Below are 27214 nucleotides of genomic sequence, written 5' to 3'. Positions count from 1 at the left end.
TCTAGTTTTGGTAGAGAAGGAAGGAAGGAAACTAGTATTTGTTCTGGTCTACTGTGAACCAGGCACCACGCTGGGTAATCTTTTCACACCTCCCATCTTTGTGGTAGAAGATGCTGGGCTCTCAACATCCCCTTTTTACTGTGACGTGGAAGCAGGCTTAGAGAACAGAGAAGTTAGGCAGTTGCCCACACTTCATCAGCTAAACAATGTGGGGCTGGGCTGTCTGAGCCTCCCCACGAGGCCGATGGTCCTCGAGAGTGTTCCTCTTTCACAAATCAGAGGGCGTCTCCTCAGGAATGAGTAACTAAGGCTCACCAGGCCACTAAGACAGTGATTCTTCAATAAGAGGAAGCAGAGAGCCCCTGAAGTAAGAGCTCCTTAGGAGATTGTGATAACTCCCAGCCCAGAACCCAGTTCTCACTCTACAGACAATGCCTCAGAGGTCAAGGGATTCAAGAATACAAAGGTCCTGGGTGAGCAACACAGTGGCCACCAGGTCCTTGGCTCTCAGTCCCCATGCCTTCCCACGCTTCTACGTGGCCGCCTGCATTATTAATATTACTGTACTGGCCAAAACAAAGTTCTAGTTCAACACCATTTGGAAAAAAAGTGTGCATGGAAAAAGTACAAATATTATATAAACACATTATATAATATTCATTAAAAAGATACACAGCATTAGCTCATGCATTAAGGGCCAAAGTATGATCGAAACTGTATAAATTATTCCTGTTCTTCAAAATCTATCCAAGTGATTATTTACTTTAACAACTACAAGTAGTAAAATACTACTTTTACGAGTAGCAAAAATAATTTAAACATTTGAAATAGCTCACGATCTTAAACTTACCTTAAGCCATAGCAAGGCAGAGTGAAGAGCCTGAATAGTGCCAGGAAAACTCTTAAAGGAAGCAGGGTGAACACATACAGAAATGCATCCAGGCACAGAAAGATTCCAAAAACCATGAGCTGGATTTTAAAAGGAGAAAAGAAAACAAAAAACAAAATGTAAAGTAAATATTCTCTAAATAACTGTAGATGAAAATTTCAAAAGAGGAATTTCTAAACACTGTTGGGGATGCGTTTCTTGTAACTTAACTACGTGAATAAGAAGTTAGTAGTTGGACTTGGGTACATGTGCCACATTTAATGAAAAATCCTCTTCAAAGTGCAAGTTTGTAGTTCTTCTCCCAGAACCTCCGGTTTACCACCTAGTCAATTACTCAAGAGATAATCCACCCAGACCACAGCTCTGAAACACCTAATAGGGACTTCCTCAAACGTCAAAGATACTACAGAAAATCTTTCAGATAGAACCTTTAACTCTAACTTTACTCTTTGTGATTTTGCTGCCTCCTATTTATCAGAGTGCTTCAAGGACAGAAAAGACTGAGACATATACTGAATTAAAATACTGTCTTTATTCCACAAATGTGTAAAATGATCACTAATTTTAACATAAATTCACGTGCACTCAAATTTGCTGTACTCAGAAGGCATTATTCTTAACTGGAGGAGTAGCTGCTAATGTTTGTACCTCTTCCCCTTTCTTGTGCCCTTGCCCAGTCCTTCCTATTTTTCTGTAACATATTACCTCTGCCCTGTTAAATGCAGGACTGTATTTCACAGGAGGGTGGAGTCTTTTGATGGCCTGGAGAATGGCCACACCCAGGCTACCACACTGAGCTATTGGAGGAGTGGTGACTTCCTGTATGTCTGATACCCACACACGGTACGCTCTCTGTGCCCTCACACATAACACTCCATGTAACCTCAGGCAATGAATTGTCCTACGTAAATTTATTAAGTAGTTAAAACCCATAATGTTACGGGTAGAACTGTGTCCGTCCAAAATTCATATGTTGAAGTCCTAACCACCAGTACCTCAGAATGTGACCATGTTTGGATACAGGTTCTTGAAAGAGGTAACTTAAATTAAAATCAAGTCATTAGAGTGAGTCCTAATAAAATGTAACGGTGTCCTCATTAGATGAGGAAATCTGGACNATACAGGTTCTTGAAAGAGGTAACTTAAATTAAAATCAAGTCATTAGAGTGAGTCCTAATAAAATGTAACGGCGTCCTCATTAGATGAGGAAATCTGGACACAGGGACTGAGGAAAGATGATACAAAGACACAGGGAGAACACACTGTCTATAAGCCAAGGAGAGAGGCCTCAGAAGAAATCAACCCTGCTGACACTCTGATCTCAATGCCTAGCCTCCAGAACTGTGAGAGAATAAGTTTCTGTGGTTTAAGCCGCCTGGTCTGTGGTACTCTGTGACAGAAGCCCTAGCAAACCTTTAAAAAAAAAAAAGGGCACATTTTATTAACTTTTTGCAATTCTCAAAAGAATATGTACATATATGAGCCAGATTTCTCAATCAGAATATAGAGAACCTAAGAGCTTTTTTGTCTTTTTTAAAAACAATTTAGATTCATCATGAACACCCACGAAAGTACCAAGTCGTGCTGCAAAACACTTTCCAGGGACGCCTGGGTGGCTCAGCCGTTAGGCGTCTGCCTTCGGCTCAGGGCGTGATCCCAGTGTTATGGGATCGAGCCCCACATCGGGCTCCTCTGCTATGAGCCTGCTTCTTCCTCTCCCACTCCCCCTGCTTGTGTTCCCTCTCTCACTGGCTGTCTCTATCTCTGTCGAATAAATAAATAAAATCTTTAAAAAAAAAAAAAAAACACACACCACTTTCCAGTCTTCCCTCCAAGGCTGCTGACCAGTCAGGCATCCGTCTGTCGCGAGCACAGCCACGGTCCTGCATCTGTTTCCTTGTTCTACATACAAAGGAGTGTTGTAGAAGACAGCATGGTCCACGGAAAGCTGGTGGCCCGTATTTATTACTCTCCTGTCACCAAGAAAGCTTTCTCTGTTTCCTGGTGGACTGCTGGCTGCACTCCAAAGGCAGAAACTACTAGAAGCCCGCACATCCCAGAAGGTATCTCGGTGTATAAGCAACAGGAGATCACATACTGGGAAGGAGAGTAAGTGGTTGTTTTTCTCCTGACCTTACACCGGGGATGAGCACATTACTCATTCATCCAACATCTATGACGCTGCTAATATGGGCCAAGTAACACACTCAGCCCAGCAGGCACAAAGCCAGGCAGGACACCAGGATGGGGTTTCCGCCCTCACTAAGCTCATTCACACTTTAGCACAGAGACACCCACACAGAGACTGCCGCTATGACAGAACTAAGTTTTCAAGGAATAGGGGAGCCCTACAGAGAGAATGGCCCAACGAAGTTGGAGAGATCTAGAAAAGCTCCAGAGGGACCCTTAAAGACATCTGAGAAGATGAGGGCTGTAGCCACATGGAGAGGAAGACTGGGCAGAAGAGGGCGTGTGGGAAGGAAAAGGGGAGAAAGCTTCCAGAGGAGGAAGCAGAGCAAGAGCACAGAGGAGGAAAGAAATTATGAAGATGAAAACTTTCTCTTAAAGAACAGTACAGCTACCTTTCTTTGGCTTGGAGGAATTTGTATTCGCATCGTTCATGGTGAACAACAGCAACAGAAGTCTGCTGGGCCTTTCTCTTCACATTTTCAACCAGCCCAGCAAACTAAGTGGGCAAGCAATAATCTCCCACGGTATGATGACCGTGGACCGCCTGGAGCAGTCAGTGCAATAGTCTGCCACATAAAACTGGAAGGAAAGCAAGTGGCTGCGGTCTGGGGAAACTGCAGCTGGATGGAGAGAAAGCACTCGTGTAGTGACAACACCCAATGCACAAGAAAAGCCACAGAAATGCCTTTCAGGGTTTGGAAATGTGGGAACGTGGACTCAAGTACTGTGCCCACCGCTCAGATGGTGCCCTTTCTCCTGCAAATCCCTTACAGACGAAAATGAGAAAATCTCCTAATAAAGTAAACAAGATGTAAGCATAAAAACATTCATCCTTGAAGGAGGTAAGGAAAGCATGCCAGGTGCAGGGTGAGCCGGGCGCCCTGCAGGACACTGTGTGGGCATCTCTCAGTTAATTCACGTGCCCCCCCCCCCACAAGTTTGGAGGGGCCGGGCAGCAGGGTCTCCTGTACCCGTCTTCCAGGCACGGTGGTTAAGAGCCTGCTACTTAATCCTCCTGACAGCTCTTTGAGGTAGTTATTATGATCCCTACTTGACACTTGAGGAAACCACAGCTCTGAAGCTGAACGCCTGCACAAGGCTGGGGGTCAGAGGAAAGGAAATGGTGTTGGAGCCCGAGTCTGCCCGACGAAGGCCCTGCACGCTCTCTCTGAAGCAGTCTGAGCACAGCAAAGAGATCTCACTCCCTACTTTTACTAGGCATGGGGGTTAACACAATTTTCTTTGCGCTAACTCTTGCTAATTTGCCTAGTGTCATAAAAAATGCAAACAGACATTTAATGGATCGAACTTCTAGAAGGCAATAAATTTCACATATTTAGATATATTGCTAACTCTGAAAATATGTTACTAAGAATTAAAAGCTTTGGGTATATATTATGATGAGAATAATATATACTTTAACACCTTCAGTTACTTTGCATGGCAAAGCATGGTGAAAATATTTCAAGAAGAAATCATACACTGGGGTTGCTGGCTTTGCTCTTCCATTCTGTGCATTTTCCCAGGGAGAGAAGAAGACACAATGATGTACGTGCTTCTGTGGGAAACCTTCCCATGGCTAACACTCATTCTTTGAGTTGTTCCTCCTTTTCTCTTAATCAAACAAATATTGTACAGCTCTCATGTGGCAGAGACTATGACAGCTGAATAAGATGTACGACCACTATTTTAAGAAGGCCAAAGTCTTAACAAAGAAAAAAAAAAGTCAAAGTCTTGTAAAGGAGCAAAGTGCACAACGAAGAGGATTCAAACTCTAACTAGGATTCACCATGAGAAAAACACTCTATGTTTTCATATACACTCAAAACATTCATATATAGTCAAAAACCCAAAAGAAAAGTTTCACCAAAATAAGATTAACTTTTAGTCCATGGAGTACAGGTTGATATTTTCTACTTCTCCTTTATAAAGCAAAGCCATTCTCACTAAATTCACAACCCAAGAAAGGGTGGTAACTCAACTGTCTGAAAAACAGGTCCCCGGAGAGCCAGGCTCCTTGAACTCCGTTCCCTTCATGGGCAGACACCCAGGCAGTGAAAAGAGTTCAAAGTGGCTACAGAGAGCCTTGTGGAGAATTTTGGAGTAAGAACACACTGGGAAGCTCTTTGTACAAAAATGAACGAGAAGCACTGAGACACAAATTGCAGATATACAATTTCAAAATACTTCTCTTAAAATTCATTCTCAGAGTAGGGATTTATTAAATTTTACATGGGCAAATAATTACTTCAAAATAATCTGCTTAATTAATGAGATAGCTCTTAAATGTCAGCCGGCCCTTCTGTCTTGCAGCTCTCATCCGGAAGGACTCCAGAAGCCTTCTACAAGTACTGCGCAGTGCACCTGGGCACTGCGCTCACAGCCTCAGTTCATCCTGTCTCCCACTCTGAGAGAAGAGAAGCACACCCTCACCCCTGCTCTGCAGTGAGACTCAGTAGCCTTGCCTGTTTTGTGAGCAGCAGAGGCAGGGCCAGACTTCAGCCTGTGGAAGACACAACTCTGAAAATGAAAGCACTGTTTCTATTACGATACCTGTTACTCATCCTTCCAGCCTCAACCCTGCTACTGGATTTGGCCTTATACACATTTTTTTTTTTTTTGAAGATTTAACATAGCTTTTAACATCTGAACTTCAATGTTAAGAAAATTACAAAATGGCACTGATTCTGTAACACTGGTCAACAAAACATCACAGGCTAGTGAACATTTCCACAACCAGCTCTTCCCACATTCATTTTGGACCTTCTACTATTGTTCTTTATCATTTGAAAAAGACTCACCTCAAAAGAAATATATAAATATGCCAACCTCTCTCTGTGAAGAATGGAGCAGGGTTTCTTAACCTTTTTAAAATTTGTCACTTTTTAACAAAAATATCCTGCCTTCCTTTGAGATTTCAAAATAAATAAAATTTTATGACTAAAATTAAAATAACACAATTCTGGAATATGCCTCTCTGAATTCCACAAACCATCTTCTAGCAATTCTGAATACCGTCTCCTCCACCACGACCGCCACACAGCACCCACTGGTGGGGGGTGGCTGGCCTGGAGCATTAGCTGGAAAGGAGGACTGCAGGAAGCAGTGTTTCCTTTTTCTTCCCTGGTCTCATAACTTACTAAGCTCTGGGTCTCCTCCTGAAAGAGCAGAGACTGTATCTGGCTCAATTCTACACTGGGGATCAAAGGTCATTAGGAAGGACAGCTTCCCCTGGGAATTCACAATCTAGTGAGCTGGACACCGACTGTGTAGTAAATGCTGGTGAATGATGCGCTCTGGAGACACTGGAGAAGAAATGAGGTCTGGGTGGGGTGAGCAGGAGTGGAGGGTGGCACTGGGGAATGTGCACCCACGGGAGGGGGAACAGAGTTAGCAAGGATCTCCCACAGAGGAGACAAGAGGTGTACTAGATTTTGGCAGGCACTGTAAAAGGAACAGAATTTTGAACAAAAGGAAGAGCATGCCTAGGTGCAGCGTGAGCGGGAGGCTGTGTGACAAGAATGTGAGAATTATACTAGAGGGACAGAAACCACCTTCAGTAATAACGAAGGAACACAGAGCTTCATCCTGTGTTCCAGGAGTTCTCAACAAACCCACATGCAGAGATCCATTGTTAGAAGAATGGATTACCACTCTTAGGAGAATAGGTTATCAATTTAAGAAGTTTACAAAGGACTGATTTTGAAAGCAATTACTGCTTCAAGGTCATCCCTGTAATAATTTTTATTCACCTGAATTCAAAAATTCATACCCCCAGGAAGTCTGAACTCTAGGATAAGGCAAACAACAGGATTACAGTGACCCGGGGACCTTTATAACAAGCAATGTTGCATATACACATGTAACTGCAGAAAACAAAGTAATGTGGATGAAAGCCTTCATAATAATCACAATCTACATCTGACATATATTTTAACATGAGGAATAAATTTCTTAAGAGGTAAATAAAGAAATAAATTCAAGATTTTAAATTTGTAGAAAGATTATATACATGGAAAGGTACTGGATTTTCCTGCATCTTTAACAGCCATGTCAAATACTATTATACTCTAAGCACCTGAGCCCCATTAATTTCTTGAATCCTCCCAGCGACCCTTGAGGCAGGGACCATTACGTGGTGTTTGCAAAGAGCAAACAGCGCTATAACGCAGCAGGCTGGGTGTGCTCTCCAGACCCCAGGGCACACCTGAGAGTCACGCTGTTGCCGGCCAAGATCACACCACTTCTCGGCTCAAATCTACTTTTTTAAGGAGTGATCAGCGCATTACAGCAGGTTAAGCAGAAAGGACAGTGAAGGAGAACAATGGTCTGAGTGAGAGATCACAATGGCCTACTACAGCACGATGGAAAGAGAGAGGAAGAGAGAGATTTAAAACTCTTTCCAAAGCTAACACGACAGAAGTTACTGATTCAAAAAGATAAAAATAGGCCCACAGTGCCAACTTCACAAGTTGTCTTTTAACTACATCAGTGAATAGGGTACAGCCTGAAGTCTTCAGCTGGTTGTCCTAGAACTGTTGGACGGGTCCTATATGCCCCCCAGGTAGCGGGGCCTCCACCAGGCCACGAGGCCATGGATGCCTCCCCCATCACCTCCAAGATCCACTTCTGAAGGGGGCTGCCGGTGCTGTAGCCAAACTGGCCCTGTCCTCCAAGAGACTTAAGAAAGGTTAAGACTGTTGCAGAGGCACGAAGAAGCCGCTGCCGCTGCCACTCCAAGCAGGGGCAACAAGCCTCAGAGAGAACCGGAGGAATGCCAGCCTAGGCTGCCCAGATGTTAGATTCTGAGAAATGCGGATCCCCGTGGCTTTCCTGCTTCTAAGCAGTCTCGTGGTGGGACATGTGAGTCAGGGTGTGTCACAGACAAGAGCTGCATCATGAGAAGAACTCAGGGGGATGATTCCCCAACACACTTCCTTGAAATTAGCAACTGAGCAGGATGCCCAAGAAACTGCTGCCATACACGTGGGTCTGGGTATGTACTTAATACAGTTTCACCATGAAATCCCAGGACTGTTTTCCTGAAATAAACGCGAAACGATGGCTGTGACTACATTTTGTTAACACACACTCACATTGAGAAACAACGAAAAGGCTTTCCGTGATATTCTAAGTTCGTTGTTTTGAAAACAACTTGTTGAATTATTTTTTCCAAATGTTACATCCTCTACCCCCACCCTGCACCCTCAAAAAAGCAGAACTAAGCTCCTCCCTTAGGTAAGTACAATTTCCCTTTCTGCGAAGCTTTCCATTTGCTCCTGTTTCCTCTGCTCCTCGCACACAAACTCATTCAGAGTCATGGACTATCAGCTCTCTCAAGATGCCCCAGTCCAACCCTATAATCTCTGACGAAGAAAGTCAAAGCCCAAGGAGGTTCAATGCCTTAATTGGGGCACTCGCCTATCACCTGCAGACCTGAGAAGAAAAGTTAACATTACTCAATCTTGACCCCCAATTTTCCCATGCCACGTAATCTTGGTCTCTTTCAATAATAACAATAGTCTATGCAGAAAAATAACAATATTCTATACCCACAGCAATGCTTACACCTTCAACCTGACAAATTTAAAGCTCAGGAAAATTTACTAGAATCTTAAGGCAACTAAGCAGTTCCATTGAAGACTAAGCAGCTGAGTTGCATTTTCGAAAAAATGTAATAACTATGGTAACAAAGAAATAAAACACTGCCAAAAAGTACAGAATTACAAGGTAAAGAAAAGTCAAAAATATACTTTCGTTTTAGTTCTACCTTTTATGATAGGTGGTTACATAACATATGGAAATAACGGAAAGGAAGTAATTTTGATAAAAGGCTTTGTAATAATCACAACCTACACCTGACACGTATCTAACACGCTTATTTCTTAGAAGGTAAAATAAATAAATCAATTTATTTTAATTTGAAGAAAGGTTAGGCACATGGAAAGATCTTGAGCCCTTCTTGCTTCTCTCATTGCTAATCCATGTTGAACATCACTATACGACCTTTTCAGAAGCAGAGCTCTGAGGGGTGGCCAACCCAATCACCACTCTCAATCTGCCTCTCCCTTCCTCGGAAAAGTATCACATCCACTGTCCTTAGTCTCCCCGGAAGCTGCAGATGGCTGTGGAACTCACTGTGGCCAATAAGACACACACAGAAGGAAGTATGCTAGGGCACCTCTGGGAAAGCTTTTAATTCTTTATAAAAGGGACACTCGAATGGTGGCATGTCTGTCTCCTCTTCTTTTGGGTGATAATGCAGTGGCTTCGCTGCCTGAGGTCACATCTGTTGTCTTTCTATTAAAAGGCAACCAGCCAGAGGACCAAAAGCCAATTTGCCAACAATGGCAAAATGGAAACATAGAAAGGACTCTGAGTCCAAGCTGGCTTCATCAATCAGCTGGAAAAAAGGAGATCTCCTTCCTCTAGACTTGTCCAAAAAATTTTCAAACTGGTTTAAGCCACTGTTAGGTAGTCTGTCACACCTGCAGGTAAAAGCATTCCTAAGAAATCCTCCCAAAGCTAGTCTGCACTGCTTAGTCTGACCACTCACAGTTACCTGGTCCCGGCCTCTCCTCCCAGTGTACCTGTCCTTTCCTGCCCCTAACAGTTTCCCACCTCTGGATCTTGCTAGCACACCCACCCACACCCTCAAGCCCTAAAAATGCAGGTGCAAAATCAACATCCTTGTCTCGTCACCTCTCAATGCGTTACCTTGGCAAGCCTGGAGGTGAGCTCTGTACTCGCACACTGCCAAAGTGCCTGGAGTACAGACGGTACTCAAAACAGACTGAAAAAAATCAATAAAGAAGTGAGTCAGTGACCTGCTCACAAAATCAGCACTTAAATGTATTAGGAAATTTTAAAATATATTAGGAATATATATATTAGGAAATTAAAAAAAATATTTTGGTGAGCATTTCCTTACTATTTCCTGCAGTTTTGGATTCACACAGATGACAAAATTAGCTCTTGACAAGGATATTGTACCCATGGGGTGCAGGATAAATTGTTCCCATGGAGTCGAAATGCAGCACAAACACCAACATGACTGCCACGTTGGGGCAGATGGAGAAAATGGGTCTTGAAGAGAAGATGTGTCACAGGAGACTGTGAGGGAGATGGAATGCTAACTCATTTACAGTTCCTGGGACAGTGCCTGGTGCCTAATCCTTATTTGGTAACTGCTGTCTGTTTTACTACTACAGAAATAGCTGCCAGAGGTGGGATGTAAATGGACAAGTCAAGGGGGGGGTATGCAGCAGTGAGCACTTACCAGGAATTTTCTAAGAAATGGTGATCCTGCCCTATTTCACAAAGCTTCTAAAGTGTCGTTGTCTGACCTAACCAGAGGCTCCAAGTCATGTGCCTGCTGAAGCCAGACTCTAGAGGGCCTGAGAGAAAATGTCAGGGTGACAGGGTGTGCTATCTCTTTGACCATCAGCTAAATCCCTCATAAAAGAGACATACTTTAAGATAGCCTGGTTACAAAGACACAGGGAAGAAAACAGTTCTCCCCCAAACTGTCTGTGGTCAACAATCTAAGGCGGCAGAAAGTCAGAAAACCATGTCCCTTCCTGGGTTAGAAAAGTCAAATTTTGCAGCAAGTGAAGCAGGAAGATTAAAAGTCTAACATGAGATCAGAGTGGGACATGGGGGAGCCATGGAAACCAGACCTCTCTGGGTCACCCTTTGAGTACAGGGGGCCCCAGACGACAGGTACCCCTTCTGAGAGGAGACATCTCCTCAAATGCAACCTGGAGACAAGAAACCTTTACAAATTTCTCTTGCTCTCCTAGGGCAGGACATTCCCCAAGTTGCTGAGGTGAGGACTATAAAATGCTTTAAAACATTTACATAGGGCTCACCCCATGATTACTATACAGATGAGAAAACTGAGAAAAATGGATAGAAGTGAACGGCTCAAGGCCTCGCAGCTAATTAATGGTGGAGTGTAGATGCAAATGCGGGCAGGCTGGCTTTACAGTTCGTGCCCTTGACCACCGCACTATCCTATGTCTCAGCTTAGACTGCAGACAAAGTGTAGTTCAGTGTCCTCCGCTGTACAGCCCGCACAGAGATCACACACGGTAACAGATCTAGGACAAGAAACCAAGGGCTGTGTGGGTACAGGCAGAAAGGGATTTCTGGCGGAAAAGAAGAAATGCTCCCCAAGGCCAACAAAACACTCCAAAATTTTATCCCTTTACATCGGAATGAGAAGTTCAAATACAAAAAAAGTGCCAGCCACTGGAAATACTATTTTGAATATATAAACAATTTACCCTGTTTTGAAAGTCAAGTATGTGTTTTTTCACTGAGAAAATTACACAAAAATTCTGAATTTTTTTTACATTAGTAAACAGGTTCGGTAAGAGATACTGAGTTGACCACTCTCTTGACTTGAAAGTATAAATAAACATTAACTATGTGTTTTGTAGCACGTGCAACCCTTGTAGAAGCAAAGTGCTCTTTGTCGTTTCTTCTCCTGAAAAGGCTACATGAAAATATCATAGCATTTACCAAAAAAACAAAACAACAAAAAATGAATACAGTGTTATATATTAGAAGTATTCTATATTCTATATCAGGGAAAGGTATTACATACTAGGCATTACCAATTAGACAATAAATTTACTGAGATGAACGTCTAGATANAAAATGAATATAGTGTTATATATTAGAAGTATTCTATATTCTCTATCAGGGAAAGGTATTACATACTAGGCATTACCAATTAGACAATAAATTTACTGAGATGAACGTCTAGATAGCCCCCCAACTCTTGTAATAAAAGCCTAGTGAAACCCTACTCATAACATAAAGGTCTGGGAGACACCAGAGGGAACTCACCCTGTTATGAGATATTTATGCCTGTGATTAAACTGAAATTGAACTGTGCTTTCCTCTGTATTTCACTGACTCTGAGAAGTTAAGAAGAAATTGCTCTACACTGAAAAATGCGACACCCTTTTGTTCATTTTAAGCAATAGAGCTTCTAAAGTGTTGTTCTAGGAGACTAAATCAAATTTTCCTAAGTAGGCTCAAAGTAAAAGCCTCTGTAATAGGAAACAGGATTAGAAAATTATTACAATTGTGCATAAGCAGTGTTAATTCAACTTTTCTGACGTTATGCCTCTTACACACACAAATAAAACCAAAGTTTCATGACAAAATACTTTCCCTCCTACAGGCAAATGCACTCTGATAACTTTTCTAGTATTTTCTTTAAAAAAAAAAATTCCTAGGGGCGGCTGGGTGGCTCAGTCATTAAGCGTATGCCTTCAGCTCAGGTCATGATCCCAGGGTCCTGGGATCGAGCCCGAATCGGGCTCCCTGCTCAGCGGGAAGCCTGCATCTCCCTCTCCCACTCTCCCTGCTGGTGTTCCCTCTCTCGCTGTGTCTCTCTCTGTCCAATAAATAAATAAAATCTTAAAAAAAAATAAAAATTAAAAATAATTCCTAATTGACTGCAACCCACCTCATTGGTTACTCATCCCATCAGTGGTCCCTTAATGCACCATGGTTTGAAAAATACTGTGCTTATACTAAGGTTTTACCAAGGACTGTGGGTATTTTCCCCAGCAGACAATGCTCACAATAACAAACCCGAAATGCTTGCAAGTGTCTGTGAGAACTCTACCAAGAAACTGCTTGGCATGTCAGTGTTGCCAGTAAAGAGGAGGATGTCTGTATCGACCCTGCCTCAGGTGAGCCGACTGTCATTAGGGCTGCGGCCGCTGCTCACCATGTCTGCCACGTGAGGGGTAAGAAAAGGGGTCAGACACACACTTCTCCCTCAGAAGCAATCCCTTGGGTGTGTCTAGAGTTTGGCAGTGGATGGCAGGCAAATCTCTGTGTGCTCTGCAGAGAAAAATGGGAATCCACCACTGTTCACACAGGTGAGAGAAAAACCTTCCCTCGAAGGGACCATGTGGGTAAAACCTGACTGTGGCTGGCACCGTCCTGTACAAGGATTCAGGCCCCAGCACACCTCCCTCCAATTCCCTCTGCAGTGTATCCTCACACTTCCCTGCCTTGGCTTATCACTGGAAGGAAAAAGTGAGCCCTCAGAAAATAAGTTCATGTGTTTAAGACAGAATTATTATTATTATTATTATTATTGGCAAGCAAAAGAAACACTACCCCCCATCTCTGGCCAAAATCTTAAATAAATTCCAACATACAAAATCAAGGTGCCGCCGCCGTGGGGGAGCAGTGGCATGCAGAGTGCCCCCACACTCCTCCAGCTCACCTACCCGGCCCTGACTCTTCCCTGGAACTTGGGACTCCCTAGAAGAGCAGCCACACAACCACACTAAGCAGCGGGGATGATCCCGACCACAGGCAACCACCGTCTCACCGTCACGACTGTCCTTTCTCCGGCCCGCGCTTGCTCCCATCCCTCCCCAGCCTGGCACAGGGCGCCCCAAGCACTGCGGCCGGCGACCTGCCGCCAAGAAGCCACGTGAAGCAACGTGTCTCAAACTGTCACTCTACAGCTGCCTCCCTTCCCTCTACCCCACTGACGGGCTGTCAGAAGTAAAAGACCAGCAGCCCGACCAGCTGGGCCCTCACCCCTCACAGTCCCCCGCCCCTCCTGTTACAGAACGCTCTCACTGAGCTAAGCCCCAAAACTCCTCCGGCAGCCACTCCAACAGAAAGTGAGATTCTAAGGAACCGATCAAACTATTACAAGTTTTATGTTACTATAAAAGTACGAAACTGTGTTCAGATACAGCCAAAGCTGAATTACTTAATTCTTCCTTTCTAGCAAGAAATCTTGGAATTGCTCAGACGTACCGACTGCAGCGATGCAGAGGGAAAAGAGCAGCCTGCTGTCCCATCTGACTGGCCCTGACAGACCTGACACAACCATGGGAACCGGTGTGCATGGATTCAGTGCTGCTGCGGCTACACTGACCCTAGGATGTGAGGTTTTGTGTGTCAAAGATGCAACAAATCGTCTTTTTCTTTGAAAAAACTGTCATTTGTTTTTAAATATGAGGGCTTTCTAAGAAACTGAAACCTTTAAAAGGGCTGAAATTAAATAATTTGTCATGCTGAATGGAAAAAATACTGCCCCTAGTACAAGAAAACTGATGAGAACTAAAGGAGTACGTAGAGATTAATTCCTTGGAAAAAGTGACTTGGTCATGACACAAGTGGAAATACGGCAAGTTTAATACATAGCAAAGTTAAGAAACATTGGATCTTACGTACACTAAAAACACAAGTTTTAAAGCCTCTTCCTATATGGGAATTCCTACTCCCAATATATTTAATTACCTATGATCACATTATTTCCAATATTTTAAAAACTCAATTTATTTTCATACAATTAACATGTTGACATAACTTTCACAATGATGTTTGGTAATAGAAAAAAAATAGTACCTTTTCCAATTCTCTTGGTATTCGCATACAAGTGTATACTCTTTCTCTTCTTTCTGTATACTTGGCCTCATTATGTTCAAGGAAGTACCCTCTTGTTAGTTCAGCACTGAGGAACCTCAACAATGAAAGCTCTACAGGAAAAGAAAATGACACGAAACAAAAGAACAGTATTTATCAAGAAACTTACATGCTAGCTGGGGCCATAGATAATACATATATAAAACAAAAAGAGAATAAAACAAAGCAATTTATAATTCTGTGCCCAGAACCGAACAGCTACACATAAATGATCAGCAAAAATTATTGACAAAATTGCTACTCTGTGTAGTATAAAGGGAAAATGCCACAGGAACGATTACTATGAGCCAGAATAGTTAGAAAAGTGTCTGCAAGAGCCCAGTCCTGGGTCTTATAGATGATACAGGACCTGGACTGATAGACATAAGGGAGAGTAGAGATCAAGTACATAAAATGAATAAATGTATCTATCTATACTATCTATCTAGCATATGATTCTATACATGATAAAAGAGAGCCCAGTCACCTCAACAGGAATTGCTAGGGTCCCAAAACCATCCTGGGTGAACTACACGAGTGCTACTTCTTCCTTCAGCCTCAGNATATGATTCTATACATGATAAAAGAGAGCCCAGTCACCTCAACAGGAATTGCTAGGGTCCCAAAACCATCCTGGGTGAACTACACGAGTGCTACTTCTTCCTTCAGCCTCAGAGATCCTGCCGAAGTATCTAAATAGCGCCACTGCCCTAGGTGAAGGCCTTCCAACAGGCTAATCATCACACTAAGCCATCCAAAGCAGAACCTCAACAAGATCTGAGACTTCCCTTTCCTTGGATTTGCCCACCTGTTCTCTCTGTTCCTCCAAAACAAACTCATGCAGAACCATCTCGTCTCAAATGAAAGTAAGGCCAAAGGAGGTTGAGTACTTTCCCCTTGGCTGTCACGGGAGTCTTTGGGCTGAGAAGCTAAGGTTCCAACCCCTTCTAACATGTTACACTTCCCTGACAACCCATCACCTCACTGACTTTTCAGGACCCCTGATTCCATTACCTTCCTATTCTTACTCCCCAGGAGGCCAAGCCCTCTTCCAAAAGTTAGGATACCAAAGTTTCTCCTCTTTGCTCTGAGCTGGCCCTTGTAATCCATTTACCAAACACAGCGTTGGTGTTCCCTCCAAAAAATGACAAACAGGGAAGGTGGATCTCATTCATGAGTACTGACTCATGGAATTGCATCTATGTGAGCGCTAGGATTTAAAGTCTGCAGGTATGGGGAAGAGTCTAGAGTCAAAAACACCCCTGAAAAGCTGTTAGGAAGACCCAGAAGGAGACTTAATACCTCCTGGTGGGCCTAAAACAGCTTACTTCATCCAGCACTGAACAGACGGCTAGTTCTCTGAGCATCAGGTCAAATGGCCTGCTCATGTATAGAGGTCACATTACACACAAAAATATACGCATGTGTGCACACATTTCTTTAACTTCCAGATTCGTCATCTCTCTGGAGAGTTAGTGTCACCATGAGAGATATCTGGGGATTGAAACAAACGGAGAGAAAAGCAGACTTCCACCCACTCCAGCCTCGTGCAGGGCAGGCCGAATCACCAAAGGCACTGCAAGCACTGCAAGCATCCTGCTCTCAGTACATTTACAGCTGAAGCCAGGGACACCAGAGGTGAACTGTATTGTNATGTGTGCACACATTTCTTTAACTTCCAGATTCGTCATCTCTCTGGAGAGTTAGTGTCACCATGAGAGATATCTGGGGATTGAAACAAACGGAGAGAAAAGCAGACTTCCACCCACTCCAGCCTCGTGCAGGGCAGGCCGAATCACCAAAGGCACTGCAAGCACTGCAAGCATCCTGCTCTCAGTACATTTACAGCTGAAGCCAGGGACACCAGAGGTGAACTGTATTGTTCAGATGTTCCGATTAGAAGGCCTTAGTACCACCAAATCCAGGCAGGGTACAATATTTGATTGGGAACTTTCTAATATACTATAGGCTGGCTAGATCCAGAACACGATCTGCTGTATGAAGGACAGAAAAAGAAAGCTTGTGAGCTGCAAACAAGAACAGCCAAACCAATGAAAGATAAAAATCATACTCTCAGGGAGCCTGGGTGGCTCAGCTGGTTAAGCGTCTGAGGGCAGCTCAGGTGGTGATCTCAGGGTCCTGGTATGGAATTCCACGTGGAGCTCCCTGCTTAGCGGGAGTTTGCTTGTCCCTCTTCTTCCCCCTCTGCCCGTCCCCCTGACTGTGCTCTCTCTTTCTCAAATAAATAAAATCTTAAAAAATATATATATACATATACTCTCATTCAGTTCAGTCTTCCAATTAGAAAGCAAAGGATGTGTTTTTTTTAAAAAAATTTATTTATTTATTTATATGAGTGAGAGAGAGCTTGTGCGAGCACAGAGGAGAAGCAGACTCCCACTGAGCAGGGAGCCCAAAGAGGGGCCTGATCCCTGGACCTTGGAATCATGACCTGAGCCGAAGGGAGAAGCTTAATCGACTGAGCCACCCAGGTGCCCCAGAAAGCAAAGGAAGTTCTGATTAGCTGATATATATCAATAAATATGTCATAAATGTCAATCCTTTCATGTAAAAATTGAGAAGCAGTAGGCCTCTCTGAAGGCAGGACAGAACGTGTGTACACTACTTTTCACGGACACCAGCGAGCCCCAAAGGTCACTTCACCATGATTCCCATCCCGTCCCACCCTCCCCCACAGGCACTCTTCTCTCTAATCGCCCAGCTTTTCGGACCTGGGTGTCTTTGGCAGCTCCTGCCCCTCCACCTGACCTCTACATGTCTGCCGGTTCAGTGTTCCAGTCACTGTGTCCTGACGAAGCATCAGTCACAGTAAAACGCCGGCCACCCTTGAAGGCTGTTACTCCCTGGCATGTCCTCTCTTCTCTTTTTCCTATTCTCCTTGGATAGTCTATGGTTAAAACCATCACCTGAATCCTAAAGTCACCATATCTGACCCCGGGAACCTGGACCCCTATTTCCAGGTGCCTCCTGGGCAACTCCACCTGAGCCCTGCACCCTCCCCTGCACCTGCAAACAGCATTCAGGACCCTCTCCTGCAGCCCTGACTTCAGCTCGTGCGCCACCAGTGACATAGCTGTGTGGTAGAAGCTTGGGGCTGCCCCCCTCCTCTCACAAAGCCCCACTGACTCATCGTCTGGCACATTTATTAACTTGCCCCCTCTCTATATGCCACCCTAGTTTGGTCCTTCTCATCCCCCTCCAGTTCCCACCCAAGCTTCCTAACTCATGCCTTTCCTCCAGTCTTTCCTCCCTTCAGTCCTGACCCTGCCGGGCAGCCAGAGCCAGCCTGCTCACAGACCGGCTGCTCTCTGCCACCTGCAGGCCAGGCCCTACACCTCCGCAGGGGCGACACCAAATCCCTGACCACGTGGCCCCCGGCTATGTTTTCAGTCAGGCCTCGCACTTGCCTCCGCTGAATCTCCAGGTCCCAGTCCTCTAGTTACGATACTTTTCATTTCTTGCGAACGGGGAAGTCGGCTGACACGGTGCGTTGGCCCGAGAATTCCCTTCCAGTTTCCCACAGGTGACCACACACAGGCGCCTGCTCTGTGAAGCCGTCCCAGGTTTTCCAAACAGAGTGCAGCCTTTCCCCACTCGGCTGGCACAGCGTCTACCCTTTCTGGTGCTTCTTCTATCTATCACACCTGTTTTTGGGCCTGGTTTTGTCTTTTATTTTGTATCTTCGGGATAAAGCACGTCATAGGCGTTCAACAAATGCTTGCTGAAAGACTATACGGATCAGAGAAGAAGGAGGAAAAATCACAGAGAGGAGTGTGGCAGAGAGAACAAAAACAGAATCAGAAATCAGAAGTGGCAAAAGCAGAGAGAACACCAGACTCTTGAGAAAACAGCCTGTGACTGAGACAGAATTTTCTGAGACTGGAGAGTGAACAGGAAAAGAGTGACAAGCTCTGGCGCCTTACTGGACACAGCTGCCATGGAAGATAAGGAGCCTCCAAGCTGCGTGTGTGTCTAAGTGAGTGTAAAGGGTCACCCAACAGGTATCCGAACCTCCACCCTAAAAGGACAGAGTGCCATGCTGTGTGAGTGAGTGCCAGTGAGTGCCCGGGGGTATGGGACAAGGATGCTTGTGTTATCCACGGTAAGGGTGGGGAGGGAGGCTAGGCAGACTGCTAGTATGTCAGCTGTGTTAAGGAAATACAGAAACAAGTTATTACAGACTTTTAAATTTAAAACAGCAAATTAAATCAAAAGATTGAGGCAGCTATACACTTTTTACTTAGAAAATTATCCTCCGCAGTGGCATCTTCCCTGATGACGCAGTTGACCGAGTTTTACCATAATAAGAGTTTTGTTATGATCCACAAGAAAAGCACGGATAGGCAAATCAGAAGAAGGGGGTTCTGGCATCCTCTCTATCACACATGAGTCCTGTGACCCTGCTGAAGTCATAGATCTCAATTTCACAGAAGAGAAAACTGAGGTTTGGAGCAGTTTTAGAACCTGCCTGGGGTCCACGCAGGATGGCCAAGGGACCGAGAGAGGATCCGTATGAAAGCACAAGACAACTGCAAAGCATGACACAAGGTCTTGAACTCCGTACTAGTAATTTCACAGGATCTGAGGTATTACTCAATTCTGCTTTGGTGGTTCCCTAGTGTTTACTGATGCTGCTTCTGCAATCCTGTTTTCATGGGTAAACGGTAAAGTAGCAAATAAGCATATTCAACAAACTAATCTAATAACGAATTTTCTGTAAACAAGTCAAACAATATAAACCCATGAAAGTGTCTTAACTAAAATATAAATATAAAACAGTGGGTAGCTGAGGATTCTACTTCCAGAAATGCAAGAATTTTAGTTATAAACACCCATTTAAATCCCGCAATGGAAAATTTTGAAGTATGCACTTAAAAAATCAAAATGATAAAAACATGTTTTTAGTGCACAGCTCTCATAACTATGAGGCATATTCTACTGCTGCGTCCACTTTGCAGATGAAGAAACCAAGGGATAGAGAGGTTAAGGAGGTCCCCAAGGTCACAAAGGAAGAAAGTGGTAGAGCCAGGATTCAAAATCAAGCAGTCTATCCTCAAAGTGTGTGCTTTTGGGCACTAGATTTTTTTTTAATTTTTTATTTAAATTCAATTTAGTTAACATATACTGTATTATTAGTTTCAGGGGTAGAATTTAGTGGTTCATCAGTTGCATATAAAACTCAATGCTCACCATATCACGTGGCCTCCTTACTGCCCATCACCCAATTACCCCATCCCCCCACCTCACCTCCAGCAACCCTGTTTATTTCCTAGAGTTAAGAGTCTCTTATGGTTTGCTTCCCTCTCTATTTTTATTTTACCTTACCTTCCCCTGTGTTCATCTGTTTTATTTCTTAAATTCCACATGAGTGAAATCATACGGTATTTGTCTATCTCTGATTTATTTCGCTTAGCATAATACCCTCTAGTTTCATCCACATCATTGCAAATGGCAAGACTGTTCTTTTTGGTGGCTGAGCAATATTCCATTTATACACACACACACACACACCATCTTCTTTATCCATTCATCTGTTGATGGACATCTGGGCTCTTTCCATACTTTGGATATTGTGGACATTGCTCCTCTAAACACTGGGGTGCATGTGGCAAGAGATTATTTTGCCTATCGTTGTCTCAAGTGCTTTTGTAAACAGGCCACTATTACTTTCTAGAAAACTGGGCCCCCCTCCCCTCAACCTCCTCTTTCTTGGTGTTTCACATACAGCACCCTGTGTTTACTTCTATGAAGTTAATGCTATTAACTGGTCGGCTCCCTTACCAGCTGTTTGAAAGCAGGCACCTCGAATCCTGATCTTCCCAATGTCCAGCCCCCAGTGAGGCCTGAATCTGAGGGAAGTGCCTGCATACAATTAACACCACACAATTAACACACTGATAGGCTAAGGAATGGTTTTTTAAAGATACATTAAAGCAATACTAACAAAAGAACCAAGCTTCATGGGGTGAAATATTTTAGAAGCTTTCCCTTACCTTCTTCTCCCCGACTCCTGTAAAATTGGCCCTGCTTACGGGATTAGGATCCTCCCACTTTATGCCAAGAGGCAGTTTACAAAGGTCTTGCACACAGTACTTCATAAAATTCTCACAACAATTCTGAGAGCTAAAGAGAGCAGATAATGGTGTTCGTGTTTTACAAATGAAGAAACTGAGGATCTTGGAGGTTAAGAGACTTGTCCAAAGTCACTGAAAGGTTAAGATGCAAACTGGGAACAGAATCTGGATCTCTGACCTCCAAGTCCAGAGTGCTTTCTCCCCTACACCATAATTAGCATCCATCTACCCGACAATCACACAAGAGAAGATAACAGCGCTAACCAGGCTTCGAAAGGGCAGAAAAAGCCCTTCGATTCATACTGAAGGAGAAGGCTTACATTGCCCTGCAGCCTGAGCTAGTAAGTTAGCCTTGCTGCTCTGTCAGCTGCTCCCACCTTCCGTAGCCATGGATATACTTTGCAGGATGCTACTTAATCTTCTGTTCCAAAGTATAGCTGTGGTTGTTTTTGTTCTTGTTGTTTTAAACATTGTTCTCTAGCATTCTACAGATTTGTCTGAACTTACTGGTCCTGAGGTATTTGGGTATAGCTGCCTGGCTAATTATCTAAGAAGGCTACTTCCTTCACCTGGGGGTGTCACCCCTCAAGAATTCTGCTAAGTTCGCCTTAACTTCTTCCATACCGTGGTGGTATTTCATTTCTTCTTAACAAAAGTCGCTCTCACTTGTTATGCCAAACACCTCTCTTAATATTTTAAAAGCAAATTATTTTCCAAAGTAAAATAATTCAAAAGTTTATTTTGCAAACACTGACTTAACTTTTTAGATGTCAACGAATTTTAGTTCATTTATCTAGTTCTTACCAAGAAGAAATGTCAGCACGTCTTTTAAAAATATTTGTAATACAAACAAGTGCTTGTACATTAGAAGAACTAAGTTTTGCCACTTGTGACTATTTCATATAAGGGAAATAATACCAATAATAAATCCAAATCAGTTCCTCTGGAGTATTTTTTTTTTAAAGATTTTATTTATTTATTGGACAGAGATAGAGACAGCCAGCGAGAGAGGGAACACAAGCAGGGGGAGTGGGAGCAGAAGAAGCAGGCTCCTAGCAGAGGAGCCTGATGTGGGGCTCGATCCTGTAATGCCAGGATCACGCCCTGAGCCGAAGGCAGACGCTTAACTGCTGTGCCACCCAGGCGCCCCCCTCTGGAGTATTTTTAATCAATATTCATCATTTACTGCAGAAATGCTCTTGTTCCCATATCTTAAATTGAGAAGTACAGTATAAATTGCTTCCTCCTCATCCCTAAAAGAAGATTATGTTTAATTATCTTCTGGGATAGCTTGTTTTAGAAATAAGAAGCCAGGGTACAAAAGTATTCATTAAAAGTAATGAGTAATCATAAATATATTTAAATGTTAAGTAATATGTCTAAATATATCTTTCTTAAAACAGCACTGACCATTAAAAAATTGGAAAGTAATATTGGTTAACTGTTAGGAAAAAATTATAAAACATGCAAATCTCCACAGTCTTAAATAATGTAAAATAGTAATAAACTTTACTAAAGTTATGTGAAAATATTACACCTAAGTTTGTAACACAAACCTAGAGTTACATCCTTGTACAAGGAGAAACAGAAATCAATACAACAGTGATTCTATCTTCCTAAGTCAAATAATAGTAAAGGTGCCACTCAAATTTTTAAGACCCTCAAATTGCTTCTAAATAAGTCTCACTTATAGAAGTAAAGAATAAGTAGAATATTCATAAATTTATACATTTATAGATGGAAAACACGGACACAAAGAGTAGTGACTGTTTCAAAAGTCACAAGGTTACAGGGTTAAGCACTAAAAATGGGATCAGAATGTCAGTAATCTGACAGTCAATGCTATAGTCTTTCCAAAGACCTGTTTCACCCAAGCATTCCTCAAACTGGACCACAAATGAGCAGCCACGGATGAATTTTGGAGCGTAAACTAGGATGAAGTTAAACATTTTAAAAAGCCGGGATACTGACCCATCGAAGACCAAAATAAACAACTTTTCATCGCTTGTTTAATTTACATGTACTAATTAAATAAAACAAGTGAGAGTTTTAAAAGCAGAGCAATGGTGTATCAGAGAGAAGGAGAGTTTTACATTACCTATCTCGGGGTATGGTTACTCCAAGTAACTTCACAGTCAGTTTTACAGTTATCGTTACTTCCCTTTGTAAGTGAGAAATTAATTGACTAGAGTATAATTTCAGAATAACAGCCTTTAATCATCCATGAAGATAAGTTTGGGGCCACAGGGATAACAGTGTAACATATTGCATGGAGTATAGGACTGATTAAATGAAAAGGTATTTTAATAAAAATAAATTAATTGTAGTAAGAATTTAAATTTTCAATTACACAAAAAAAAGGCGTAGAAAATATGAAGAGTTAAAACATTTGTCCCACTTGAAGTCTTTTGTAGGAACTGTAAAAAGGAGCTCAGTTGGCTTTTTTGGATTTACGCTTTCTTCCTGCCTCTGACCATTCCCTCACGGAGGTAAAGTAAGAGATCTAAAATGGGTAAAGAAAGAAAAGCAGCAAAAGAGATGGCTAACAAGTGTAAGCTCTAGAAGTGGAGCATCACCATTTAAACAAAAGGAAAAACACAGGTCCCACAGCACTGTTGAAATCAGACACAGTACTGTTCACCCATAACCTTACTCGAAGTTCTTTTGTTTTACAAGCAGCACCTATCCCTATGCATACTCCAACACCTGCATCATATAGGTTTTGTTTCATCCTCACCAGTAAGTACGATGCTTATTTTGCACCAATTCTTCTACTCTTAAGTCTTCATGGGCACTAGAGCCAACTTAGGTACTTCTGATACTGAACCATTTAGTAGTGGAGTCATGAAACAGAGCCAAAAGAATTAGGCAAGTGGTCTAAACAAGCACAGAGTCTAAAAGCAATTCAACAACCAAAGCAAGCCAAGAACAGATTGCCTAATTCTTAGTTCAAAGCTGACTTGCTGGACGTAGACTCCTAAACGGGAACATGGCTATACAGCAACTCTCCTCCTTAGAACTTTTACAGATGAGTAAAGTGGGGAACGAGTACAAAACTATGATAATATGTACTTATTATCTGAGCTTATGTCAAAAAGGACAATAGAAGTTGGTACTATTTTTAAGAGCAGGAACAAAAGAAGAAGAGATGAATTTGTTGTTCTGCACTATACCCAGAGCCCAAGAACAGTGACCACATAAGGCAACAGTGGAATACACAACGAACGTTCTGAGAGAGAGAAAGAGAACAGGTATGATGAGTGGAATATTCATTTCGCACTATGTCAGGGTATAAGTACTAGTACCAGAGGAACAGCTTCAACCCAGTGCCTGGCTACGTGTAAGTCAAAGACAGAGTTTAGAGAATCAAGTGACTGAAAGAATTTGAAATGAGAAACAAAACAAAAGCTTACACTTGATATAGATACACGTACATGGTATATGTAATGGCTCACATATAAATGAATATTCGTATAGATCTTCTAAACATTTAAATGGACAAAGACAGGTATAAAACAAAAATATTAACCTCAAATACTATATTTTGAATTATTTTACTTGGATGGGGAGGGTGTGGATAAGCACCTAGTCTGTGTATTCATTCATGGAATCCTAGGTTGTTGGGACAGGCCAACAAACATTTATAAGACCCCTAAGTTCCTTGAGAGAACAAATAAAGAGGACCTTCAAACTAACTGATGATTAGGCCACCAAGACACTAAGATTATGACTTTCAAAGGGAAAAACAAAGGTTGACCTAAACTGGAGAGGAGGACTACAGTATCAGAGGCAGCACGAGAATTAAAATGGACAAGTACGTATGGTGACGATGGTAGCCAGGGCACAGCATAACCTACAGAGATGTGTTTTTTTTTTTTAAAGATTTTATTTATTTATCTGACAGAGATAGAGACAGCCAGTGAGAGAGGGAACACAAGCAGGGGGAGTGGGAGAGGAAGAAGCAGGCTCACAGGGGAGGAGCCTGATGTGGGGCTGGATCCCAAAACGCCGGGATCACGCCCTGAGCCGAAGGCAGACGCTTAACCGCTGTGCCACCCAGGCGCCCCATCCTACAGAGATGTTGAATCACTCTGCTGTACACCTGAAATAACGCAACACTGTGTGTCAACCAAGTAACACCTTAAGTATAAGCAGAGAGGCTTGCTAGACATTTGATTCAGGGAGAAATGCTTCCCACATGACACTAGGTGGTGCCACTCAAAGGCCCTCTGGCCCAGGCCAGCCCCTAGGGAACAGTTTTCTGAACTCTGGATAAGAGAGGAGGGAAACGTTACAGAGCAGTAGAAAGGGGCGATGCTAGAACAGCAAGGTGAAGCAGAGCCGCTTAGCAGCCTGGGTGTTTAAGAATGGCTGAAAGAATTCTAATCTCCAGGGTGTGNCCTACAGAGATGTTGAATCACTCTGCTGTACACCTGAAATAATGCAACACTGTGTGTCAACCAAGTAACACCTTAAGTATAAGCAGAGAGGCTTGCTAGACATTTGATTCAGGGAGAAATGCTTCCCACATGACACTAGGTGGTGCCACTCAAAGGCCCTCTGGCCCAGGCCAGCCCCTAGAGAACAGTTTTCTGAACTCTGGATAAGAGAGGAGGGAAACGTTACAGAGCAGTAGAAAGGGGCGATGCTAGAACATGAAGCAGAGCCGCTTAGCAGCCTGGGTGTTTAAGAATGGCTGAAAGAATTCTAATCTCCAGGGTGTGCCTCCAACCAATGCGGCATCAGAGTTACAGGGTGGATGCCAGCAGGGGCAAGAGCTGTTTGACGAGAAGAGTCACCTGGGGTCCACATGGAACAACACTGGCTGGTGACCCCAGCTGAAATATTCCCGGGATTCTTAACTACGTCTCGATCCCCAGGAGTTGCCACAGTCATCTCTCCTCACACAAGACTGATGGAATTAGGGAAAAAAACGAGGGCCACCCCAACAACTAAAGCTGGAAGTATCTCCCGGATAAAGACTTTCTGCAACTGGGTTAAAAGTCCAACTTCCAACAGGTTAAGTAAACCACGCTCAGAAACTCATGTTGATGAAGAATGCGTGCGTGGTGTGAAGTCTGAGGAAGTCCATGGTACCAGGTATCCAGACCCATCTCAGGAAGGGCCAAGAATGGGGTGTTGGGGTTATTCCAAAAACCGAACATCTGTGCTCATCAAAAGGCTCCTGACAACTTCATTTTCTGTGTTATGCAAACAACAACAAAAAGGGCTTTTATAATATTGGCTTTCCTGAAACTCAGAAATATTTTAAAGCCATTGTAGTGAAACCTGGCCACTCTTGTTTCCATTTGCACCAGAGCGTCGTTAAGGTTCAGGTCTAAGTAAGTAAACAGACAGCTGAGAGATTTAATACCGTCTTACTTAGATCCTGCCAGTTCAGAAAGCAAATACTCTTGAAAGCAAGTATTTCACTGACAACTAAATCAAACAGAGTTGAGAATTTTTAAGTGGTTAACTGGAAAAGACTGAGCAGGGCACAGTCTGTACTTAATTTTTCAAAGATACAGACCTTCAAAATCTAACCTGCGTCTATTTCTGAGAATTAGCAAATCAAACAGAATCTCACCTGATCAACCTTCTGGTATTTGAGTACTCCTACATTTTCAATATCCAAGTACAACTGATGATGCAGTAAGCCTTAGGACTTAACATTCATTTGAAGGAACTGAAGGAAATAACGCTAATGGAGCCCCTACTGCCCACCAGAAGCAATTTTTGGGAAAGAAATTTAATGGAGCTATGGCTCAGCTGCCCTTTAAAACTTAGAATTACATAAAAATGTTAATGTGTTCACCATACTCAAACATATATTCCAAAATCTCTTTTTCTTTTAAGCCTAATATACAACTACAGTATGACTACAAATGCAATTTAAATTAAAAAAGAAAAAAGGAATCCCACAGTTTAAAAAATAATATTCTAACAACATGCTTAAAATTGGTGGTTGAAAGTAGGATTCACAAAGGCATCTCTTCCCATACAGCCATTTTTTTTCCTAAGAGGCTTAAGTTTCGGTTTAGGAAAAGTTCACAGGTAACATCTTGAAAAGATGTTTCTACGTGTTTCTGTTCTGGGCAAAAGTACTGAACTTCGCGGTCATTACCACATTGCTAGCTGCGGCTGAGGAACACGTATTTGGAGGGCAAGTTAACAGGTTTCTATGGCTCAAGTTCGCTTAAAATACACAACGAAAGAGTCACCTTGGCATGAACATAATGAAGAAATCAGCCTTGAGCTTCTCGGTTTGGAGCTCCCTGCGACGTAGGAGGTGCTCGCTAACGGTACGGGGGAAGCATACCCCGGGGGTCTTTCTGAAGGACCTTTCGAAAGCGGTCAAGTGACCCGGGACAGAACTTCCCGGGCCGCAGCGCGGTCTCTCGGACACACCTGGCCAGGCGTGTACCGCGGGGGCCCCGGTGCCGCGCGCCGACCCCGCCCGACGAGCTGTCAGAGGCTGCGGAGCCACGGAGCCCCGGGAGCCGCGGAAGCTCGCGCACCCACAGCCCGGGCGGCCCCGGAGGCAGCTGCGGCCGCGGGGCAGGGGCCCGGGATCGCACGGCGC

General features: G+C 43.3%; 1 protein-coding gene across 1 annotated transcript in view; it reads right to left on the bottom strand.

The window, feature by feature from the left end:
* Window positions 1-27214, bottom strand: part of TAPT1 (transmembrane anterior posterior transformation 1) — a 58813-nt gene that overhangs the window by 31068 nt on the left and 531 nt on the right. The window contains exons 2-5 of the mRNA XM_034670965.1: window positions 26951-27176; window positions 20339-20428; window positions 14480-14610; window positions 851-969 (exon numbers count right to left, since the gene is read on the bottom strand). Of these exons, the coding sequence (XP_034526856.1) occupies window positions 851-969; window positions 14480-14610; window positions 20339-20428; window positions 26951-27176 (566 nt within the window). The remainder of the gene's footprint in view (window positions 1-850; window positions 970-14479; window positions 14611-20338; window positions 20429-26950; window positions 27177-27214) is intronic.

Source organism: Ailuropoda melanoleuca, chromosome 11 (assembly GCF_002007445.2).
Source record: "Ailuropoda melanoleuca isolate Jingjing chromosome 11, ASM200744v2, whole genome shotgun sequence".
NCBI classification, from domain to species: domain Eukaryota; kingdom Metazoa; phylum Chordata; class Mammalia; order Carnivora; family Ursidae; genus Ailuropoda; species Ailuropoda melanoleuca.
The sequence above is the reverse complement of the archived record's forward strand: the minus strand, read 5'-3'. Positions and strand labels throughout refer to the sequence as shown.